At 31.5% G+C, this 10,464-nt stretch overlaps 1 protein-coding gene across 2 annotated transcripts in view; it reads left to right on the forward strand.

The window, feature by feature from the left end:
* Positions 1-10,072, forward strand: part of LOC139487583 (uncharacterized) — a 28,488-nt gene extending 18,416 nt beyond the window's left edge. Inside the window, exons 5-7 of one of the 2 annotated variants that reach the window (XM_071272479.1) lie at positions 1,019-1,096; positions 2,204-2,282; positions 6,194-7,846. In XM_071272479.1, the coding sequence (XP_071128580.1) occupies positions 1,019-1,096; positions 2,204-2,282; positions 6,194-6,818 (782 nt within the window). In that variant the 3' untranslated portion in view covers positions 6,819-7,846. Of the gene's footprint in view, positions 1-1,018; positions 1,097-2,203; positions 2,283-6,193 lie in introns of both variants that reach the window. The other variant, XM_071272480.1, reaches the window with a different exon arrangement.
* The last annotated feature ends 392 nt before the right edge of the window (positions 10,073-10,464 follow it).

Consider the following 10,464-nt stretch of genomic DNA (forward strand, 5'->3'; position numbering starts at 1 on the left):
TGGAGTTACTTATTTGTGATGTTTTGTAATCAGTAAGGTGTCGTCACAATAAAATCACACCCAAAAATATCAAAAATATAAAGGTCAAAAATTTATAACAAATAGGAAATGAAAGATTATGTCATTAACCAAATGTTATTAGATACTTGTTACAAGGAATATTGGGAGTGAATTAATGGGTTTATAAAGAAAAGTTAATAGATTGTATAAAAACCTAGTAAAGGTTAATCAAATGTGATTTGACAACAAAAATATGATATGAAACTTCATGTTTATAATAAGATTACAGTGAAAATGTAAAGGTTGTTTTGAAAGAATTTCTCTCCATATATATAGTAATTGCAATATTTATCTCATTTTTCTTTCTGTATAGTGTTACGGCATTATTCTTAAAGAGTGTTTGTTTTTTAAGCTTCTAAATAAATCCATATTATTTGATTAACCCAAAAAAGATTAAGAGATGTACAGAAATATATTATAATCCGGGAGTAAGATTAAAAGGAGGGGGGTGCTGCTTGATTAGGCTTTAACTCTTACTCTGAGAAGAAAGTGATAGTACATATGTTTTTGTACACAGGGTGAACTTTGAATACAGGGGTATGTGGGGTCACAATATGCCAAGAAAACTGAAATCATTAAATTCAATGAAACCAGGCGAATAACATCTAGAGGACAACATTATGTCAAAACCATATTATACAATAACAGAATAGTTATAATCTTTATCACTCCAAGGGATAAAAAATGAATTGAAATTATAGTCCAGTAACTTCATTGCAACTTGCAAACAAATTTGGTCTTTTTATATATATATTATCTTTTGAAAGACCCACAGCTATAGTAACTTGTTGCTTATATTAGGTTTCGACTTTAGAAACGGTACTCCATCAGCCATTACAAATACAGTATCTGTCATGTCTGTGTGTGATGTGTCTTACATGTTTGTTACTGTAACTTTATATCACTTCTCTTTTACCTGTTATACCTTTGATTGAACATAGATTTATTTTATTTACAGATTCGTCAATAGGAATCCAGGTTGCCAAAAATATAGAGAGGTCACGTCAAGGTGACGGTCTTAGTGATGGCAGCAAAGGTATTTATATATATATTATAGTTGTCATTTAATCAAGTTGAGTTAGTCCAAATTAAATGAGAATACAAGATGTAAACACTGGTTATAGACATATAGAAGAAGATATGGAGCATTTTAACTACTTTTCTGGATTACTTTCTAGAGTCTTTTGAATAGCTATCCACCCCACATTCAATCCTCATCAACTTACAGGAAAACTACATTTGTTATGATATTTATGCTTATATGTATTTTGTAAAGATTGAACAATATATAACAATGTTGACATTGTGGATAAATATGATACATAGTAATTATATCATGAATTTATATCAATCACATGTTAATATATACATGCATATTATATATTATAAAGTCTTATGTCATCAATTAGATTGCACTATGAAGCATACATGAATTGTCAATTGCAGTTATGTAACAAAGTGGGCACATTTTGGGGCAATTATACTTGTAAAAGTTATTATCCAAAAAAAAAAAGAAAAAAGTTGTAATCAAATTTGAAACAGCTGTTCTTCTTTACAGATAAAACAAAATTTAATAGTTTCATTTGCCCTATGATGTCCGTAATTATTTGGTTGCAGATTTTAATGAAATACAGTGTTTTTACTTTACTGGGTTATATAATATACGTGCACTTGTATTAGACATTCCTCCAAAAAAGTTCATCAAGTTTGAATTCTTAAAAGTGTTCACAAGACAATGTGGTAAATTCATATTTTCCTATAATATTAGTAATATTTGAGTATTCTTTATTTTTGAACTTTTTGGGTAGCTTTTAGGGTAGGGCTATTGTTGAAAATGTATAAAGGGTAAATTATACCCAGAATAAGGAAATATTATAGAAATTTATATATTACCAATATGAATCAAGGAATAAAAAGAAATGTGGGGTATACATCATGATCAATGAGACAAGAAAACCCATTGACTCAAATAATGCAGAATGACTTTTGTTTGTAACTAAAGAGGGCAAAGAAAACACAACGGAATCTACTGAAATTTAATTACATACCCGTATATAATTTTTGTTTTGTGATTTCAGGTGTTATAATAGGTCTAGTACTGGGTGGTACATACTGGTATATAATTTTTGTTTTGTGATTTCAGGTGTTATAATAGGTCTAGTACTGGGTGGATTTATAGTTCTAGTTATAGTATGTATGGGATTCATTCTGTTCAGAAGAAGGTAAATACATAGACTCATACATATATAGTGGGAGTCATTGGGGTATAAGCGTGACACAGGCTTGTCGATTTTTTGGTAAGCGTGACACATGAAAGTCAAATAATTGTGCCGTTAAAAAGGGAAATGAAGTCGAGCTGGACATGGGAAATTACAAAAAAATGAGAATTGCTTACGTACATACTGTCTGACAAAACAGTAAGCAGGATCTGGGATCAAAACTCCCTATAGAGCCCCTATATAGGTATTATGTGCAACACATAACATCACTAGAATATTATGCAATGTTGTTTCACTTATGTTTTAAAGAAATTGAGCTCTGTCTAAAAATTATCTGTAAGTGTTTTAACTAGAGGCTCTAAAGAGCCTGTGTCGCTCACCTTGGTCTATGTGCATATTAAACAAAGGACACAAATGGATTCATGACAAAATTGTATTTTGGTGATGGTGATGTGTTTGAAGTTCTTACTTTACTGAACGATTTTGCTTCTTACAATTATATCTATAATGAACTTTGCCCATTAGTAACAGAGAACTATATTTGGTAAAAATTTACATAAATTTACCAAATTAATGAAAATTGTTAAAAATTGACTATAAAGGGCAATAACTCCTTAAGGGGTCAATTGACCATTTAGGTCATGTTGACTTATTTGTAGATCTTACTTTGCTGAACATTATTGCTGTTTACAGTTTGTCGCTATCTATAATAGTATTCAAGTTAACCAAAAACGGCAAAATTTCTTTAAAAATTACCAATTGGAGGGCAGCAACCCAACAACCAGTTGTCCAATTCATCTGAAAAATTCAGGGCAGATAGATATTGACCTGATTAACAATTTAACTTCTTGTCAGATTTGCTCTAGATGTTTTGGTTTCATAGTTATAAGCCAAAAACTGCATTTTACCCCTATGTTCTATTTTTAGCCGTGGCGGCCATCTTGGTTAAATGTCCAGGTCATCGGACACATTTTTCAAACTAGATACCCCAAAGATGATTGTGGCCTAGTAGTTTCAGTGGAGATTTTGTAAAAGATTACTTAGATTTATGAAAAATGGTTAAAGATTGACTATAAAGGGCAATAACTCCTAAAGGGGTCAACTGACCATTTTGGTCATGTTGACTTATTTGTAGATCTTACTTTGATGAACATTATTGCTGTTTACAATTTATCTCTATCTATAATAATATTCAAGATAATAACCAAAAACAGCAAAATTTCCTCAAAATTACCAATTCAGGGGCAGCAACCCAACAACCGATTGACCGATTCATCTGAAAATTTCAGGGCAGATAGATCTTGACCTGATAAACATTTTTTAGCCCATGTCAGATTTCCTCAAAATGCTTTGGTTTTTGAGTTATAAGCCAAAAACTGCATTTTACCCCTATGTTCTATTTTTAGCGGTGTCGGCCATCTTGGTTAGTTGACCAGGTCACGCCACACATTTTTAGCTCACCTGGCCTAAAAGGCCAAGTGAGCTTTTCTCATCACTTGGCGTCCGGCGTCCGGCGTCGTCCGTCGTCCGTCGTCCGTCGTCGTCGTTAACTTTTACAAAAATCTTCTCCTCTGAAACTACTGGGCCAAATTAAACCAAACTTGGCCACAATCATCATTGGGGTATCTAGTTTAAAAAATGTGTCCGGTGACCCGGCCAACCATCCAAGATGGCCGCCATGGCTAAAAATAGAACATAGGGGTAAAATGCAGTTTTTGGCTTATAACTCAAAAACCAAAGCATTTAGAGCAAATCTGACATGGGGTAGAATTGTTAAACAGGTGAAGATCTATCTGCCCTGAAATTTTCAGATGAATCGGATAACCCGTTGTTGGGTTGCTGCCCCTGAATTAGTAATTTTAAGGAAATTTTGCTCTTTTTGGTTATTATCTTGAATATTATTATAGATAGAGATAAACTATAAACAGCAATAATGTTCAGCAAAGTAAGATTTACAAATAAGTCAACATGACTGAAATGGTCAGTTGACCCCTTTAGGAGTTATTGCCCTTTATAGTCAATTTTTAACCATTTTTCGTAAATCTTAGTAATCTTTTACAAAAATCTTCTCCTCTGAAACTACTTGGCCAAATTAATCCAAACTTGGCCACAATCATCTTTTGGGTTAGTAGTTTGAAAAATGTGTCCGGTGACCCGGCCATCCAACCAAGATGGCCGCCATGGCTAAAAATAGAACATGGGGTAAAATGCAGTTTTTGGCTTATAACTCAAAACCCAAAGCATTTAGAGCAAATCTGACATGGAGTAAAATTGTTTATCAGGTCAACATTTATCTGCTCTGAAATTTTTAGATGAATCGGACAACCCGTTGTTGGGTTGCTGACCCTGGATTGTTAGTTTTAAGGAAATTTTGCTGTTTTTGGTCATTATCTTGAATATTATTATTGATAGAGATAAACTGTAAACAACAATAATGTTCAGCAAAGTAAGATTTACAAATAAGTCAACATGACCGAAATGGTCAATTGACCCCCTTAGGAGTTATTGTTCTTTATAGTCAATTTTTAACAATTTTCATAAAATTTGTAAATTTTTACTAACATTTTCCACTGAAACTAATGGGCCAAGTTCATTATAGATAGAGATAATTTTAAGCAGCAAGAATGTTCAGTAAGGTAAGATGTACAAACACATCACCATCACCAAAACACAATTTTGTCATGAATCCATCTGCTTCCTTTAATATTCACATAGACCAAGGTGAGCGACACAGGCTCTTTAGAGCCTCTAGTTTAAACTAGATACCCCAAAGATGATTGTGGCCAAGTTTGGATTAATTTGGCCCAGTAGTTTCAGAGGAGAAGATTTTTGTAAAAGATTACTTTAATTTACGAAAAATGGTTAAAAATTGACTATAAAGGGCAATAACTCCTAAACGGGTCAACTGACCATTTTGGTCATGTTGACTTATTTGTAGATCTTACTTTGCTGAACATTATTGCTGTTTACAGTTTATCTCTATCTATAATAATATTCAAGATAATAACCAAAAACAGCAAAATTTCCTCGAAATTACCAATTCAGGGGCAGCAACCCAACAACCGATTGACCGATTCATCTGAAAATTTCAGGGCAGATAGATCTTGACCTGATAAACATTTTTACCCCATGTCAGATTTGCTCTAAATGCTTTGGTTTTTGAGTTATAAGCCAAAAACTGCATTTTACCCCTATGTTCTATTTTTAGCCATGGCGGCCATCTTGGTTGGTTGGCCGGGTCACGCCACACATTTTTAAAACTAGATACCCTAATGATGATTGTGGCCAAGTTTGGTTTAATTTGGCCCAGTAGTTTCAGAGGAGAAGATTTTTGTAAAAGTTAACGACGACGACGACGGACGACGGACGCCAAGTGATGGGAAAAGCTCACTTGGCCCTTCGGGCCAGGTGAGCTAAAAATATATATCTAAAGTCCAAACACACATATTTTGACACTGTCATCTGCTAGTAACATGTATATGAAGTTTTGATTGTTTAGTGTTGCTCCAAAGAAATTACAAACCAAAGAAGTTCAAAAGAAAGCACATGGATGTAACACTGGTGTAGGCTGATTCAGGACAATTTGCTGATAGGCAAAGCATCTGTCATGCAAAAACAATGTTTACAAAATGAAAAATGATTAAATATATTTTCAAACATATTGGCACCCAGAAACTATGAACAGTCTGCCCATGTAAATGAAAGGGTCTACTCTGAAACTGAGATGTCAAACAAAAACAACCTCATACAAGTTATGAATTCAAGATTTGTTTGTTTGAAAAAACAAATTCCTCTTTGTTTAACTCCAAAGTTTTGACAGAAGCTTTGAAAATATTGTAAAATAGTGATTTGATTCTATTACAAAATATTAAATGCTTTTCAAAAAATGTTATTGACATTGTTTGTTTTTTTAGGAGGAAAAGGAAGCGTGACTCAGATAACTTAGTCGTACAGTTTGAGAACACAGACTACATGCAGGGGTACACACAGGGGTATTCTCCAGTGTCACAGAATGAAGCTAATGGTCATGTCTCTAATGGAACCAGACCAGAAAGTCACATATATATGGACACTAATGAAAGGAATAGATTGTACGAACAGATGACCAAAGATGTTGACCATGGGGTCAATAACTATGACAAACTTAAACCTAAGGGAGCTTGTGCAGGGGCCACAAAGGGGTACACTGATGAATGTGAGGAGAGTGACTTGAAAAAGGAAAGAGTTAATCTGCCTGAAGAAGCAGAAGGGTCTAGACTAAATAATGATAATGAATATATTGATATGGCGGCAAACAAACTGAAACTTACCAACTTGGAGGCAAATACAAGACGTGTGGAAAAACAGAACAATTTACAACAGCCCTTATACAGCAATGAGACCTTTCAAAGAGAAAGATTACAGACTCCCACCGAAGATGAGTTGGAGATCCTAGATTACGAAGAGAGTACGCCATTAGATAATGGACAATTACAAGTGCTTGATTACGAGGAGAGTACGACCAAAAAGGTTGACCCATTATATGATACAATTCATTGAGAAAGACTACTATAGCAGAGAATTATTCATATACTGGTCAATTACTTAAAGTATTATAGGGTGAAACCTGCCAAAAACTACACAGATGTAGAGTGTAATGGAACTCCTATCCAAAGAAATATGCATATTCAAACATATTGTAAAAGCTTATGTTATTTATGATAAAATATTGGAGAACAATGCCTTCATAGCAATGGGGTTCAAGTTCAGAATAAGATATTGCAAGAAAGAACAGTTAGGATTTTCATTTCAGTCAAAATGTAATGGATGAATATTACATTTAGAGCACAATCCAGACTTTTGTCATGTAATTCCTTCAGATAGGCGGTAACTTTATATGCCAGAAAAGGCATATTTGTAATTTGCTTGAAATCATTTTCTATCAATTATTGAGTTTTTTTTAGTGATATTTAATAGCCAAGTTTGAAGGTTTTTCCTCAAACATAACATGGATTAAAACTGTATGAACAATGTAATATTTGTAGTACATTTTGTATTTTAAATACACTAAGCATAGTAGAGAATGATAAAAAGCTTAGGGTTGTAAACCATTTTTTGTTACAATACCAATCCTATTAAAATCGTCATGATCCAAATTTCATTTTAATTGTATACATCCCAAATTTAAAATACAGGTGTAGAATGTAAAGTTGTATCTCAAAGGCATTAATTTGAATTTTTTATATCAAAGACTGTCATTTGAAACATTTTTTTGGGATAAAATTATTTAGTCAAGATTGATAATAGATGGCACATAATTACTATACAATTCATGCACTAACTGGAAATCAGATCTGTGTAACCCTGATTATTAAAAATATTTCCCAATTACTTACTTAAAATCCATTAAAATCAAGTTTTCTTACACATTTAATTTGATTGAATTAAAAATCTGGTGTCATCACTTCACCTACTAGGATCTAACAAAGCTCTGTTTTACTTTCAATCGTCCCAAACATGCTTAAAACATTTGTCACTGGATGTTTGGCAATTTACCAATAATCAATCACAAAAATGAGAATGGAAATGTGAAATATGTCAAAGAGACAACAACTCGACCAAAGAGCAGATAACAGTCGAAGGCCACCAATGCGGTCTTTAAAGCAGCAAAAAAAAAACCAACCTGTACTCAACTTTCAAAATTTTAAAATGTATATATTTACACAGTAGATTCCCATAAACATGAAAAATACCTCAGAACAGAAAGTAAGATGGAGCTTTGTTAGATGCTAGTAGCAAAAAGTGGTCATATGATCATGATTTCTATCAGATTATGACACCAATGTTGTTATATTCAGGTTGTCAACCTATTTTAATGTACACTTCATGTTGTAGTTAAAACTGTTGTATTGTTATTAGTCATTTGACCTCATGTTGTTTTATATTTACAGTTAAAAACTTTTAAAGTGGCATTCATATATGCATTTTTTTCAATTGTGTATGTTTTTTAGTGAAATATCAAAGAAATTGTTGTTAAAATAACTTTTAAAGTGGCATTGATAAATGAAATTTTTGAAATTGTGTATGTTGTTTGTTAAAAATCAAAGAAATAATCGGTAGAAAATGAATGATTAATTTGAGTGCATGTTTTACTTCACTGATATGACACATTTAAATCTTTTTTAACCCTGTAATATAAGGGTCACATGCAAATTACCTAAGTTATCCAATCAGTAAAAGGGTTGTGTGTAAATTTTGAGTAAAAAATTAATACTCCTCAACATAACCACTAGCTTAAACAACAACAGCCAAAAATTCTTAAGATCTTTACTTTTTGGATTTGTTGCCCGTTAAATTGTAGTAAAGTAAAGTAAGTTATTTCTCCTTATTTTACTGCTTAGGGTTTATCTAAAGATTTTATTACAGACATTTTGATATCTAACCATATTATTTTTATCAAGTATGCCTTGCACCTCTAAAGAACATTTGCTTGGGTCTCCTAGTCAACCAAATTTGTAACTTGCAATTAACTTAAACATATGCATGTTATAGTTCCTTTAATATAGTTGGTCCCTGTCTATGGTCAATTTATGACCTATAGAAAATGTTTTACATTGTGTATGTATATATGTATATAGACTATAAGTTCATTGTAGAAAAGTAAATGCACATTCCTATATCCATTGTGTATAGTGCTAAAATGTGTATTTTATGTAAATTATGTCTTATCTAAATTGTTTCCACAAAGTCTTATCTTTAAAAAAACATTTATCCAGTATTACATGTACATGGTTATGTAGTACTAGCAAGGTAAATATGATTGCTTGAATCTAAATGGTAATCTCATTCAATATGAAGTTTTTGAAGTAAAATGTTTTATTCTCTGAATCAGGAAATTTATTTTTAACCAATTTTGTAAAGATATAAAGATTTGAAGTTATAATTACTACATAGCAATAATAAATATAGCAACAAATATCAGACATGTGATTCTTCTTAATATATTTATTGACAGATAAAAATTATGACACACATTATTCTGTCGATAGCACCTTGCTAAATTTAATTATACTATTTTTGCTGCTTTTAAAATGAAGTAAATCTCAAATTGCTCTACACAATTTTGTTTGTTACGAAGTTGTTTTTTTTTACCAATATTCACAATAAATATGTTTGAACATGTTTATTTAGATAAAGGGTATTTTGAAAATCTTGTAACATAATTCAGTTATTTATCCTGTTTGCACATTGTAGTACATGAGTACACCAAAAAAGAATTATGACACTTTTATAAATCCTTCCACTGAATATCATTCAGCGTATACATGTAGTTGTTTTTAGTTGTGTTTTATGATTTGTATTATTTTAAACTTTGTGCAATATTTTATATAGTTATATAGAAGATCTTTCATGTTGATTAAGCTAAACCTTATTTTTGAAACAGTTATAATTCAGTTTCATAAATATATAAGCTTTATTAACCCCTCTCAATTATACATTGCCTTAAAATCCAAGCTAAATAAAAAATATTTTATCGTGAAATTTTTAAGAGTTTTAAAAATAATTGATATCAAAGGGCAGATAATTACAATATTGTCTATTTCATTTTCACAACATCAACTATTTCTGATTTAAAGAGACAACAATGTTATTTGTTAATATATCATTGTAGATATTCCATTTCATTATATATTAATCAGATCATATATTCATTTAATTATTGTTTTAAAAACAATCAATTTATTTGTGTGTGTGTATGTGGAGATATTGAATGGTTTAAAAGGGATAAACTACATAAAATGTAGAATTTAGGTTAGCCTTCAATAAATTCAGTAATATTACTGTAAAGAAAGTTGATTGTAGTTAGTACTGAATTTAGATGTCAGAGATGATAACCCTGGTTCATGTGTTTGATATATTTCTATGAAAATGAAGTATAGTCACTTTAGAAAATACTGTTTTAAAATATAGTCTGTCTTGAGTTGTATGCAAGGAAAATCCACCTGAATCTATAAACTTTATCTGTATATTTAAATAACCACCTGACCAGTGAGAGATTTCTCTGAAATCTTTTCTTAACAAAAACAATGTGCCAAAATCCTTTCAAATAACACCTTTTGATAAATCCTTGTTTTTCGATACCATAATATAATTTACCACAATTGTGTATGAGAAATCTTGTAATTGATATGCCAGGGTAGCATGA

This window comes from Mytilus edulis, chromosome 9 (genome assembly GCF_963676685.1).
Source record: "Mytilus edulis chromosome 9, xbMytEdul2.2, whole genome shotgun sequence".
NCBI lineage: Eukaryota > Metazoa > Mollusca > Bivalvia > Mytilida > Mytilidae > Mytilus > Mytilus edulis.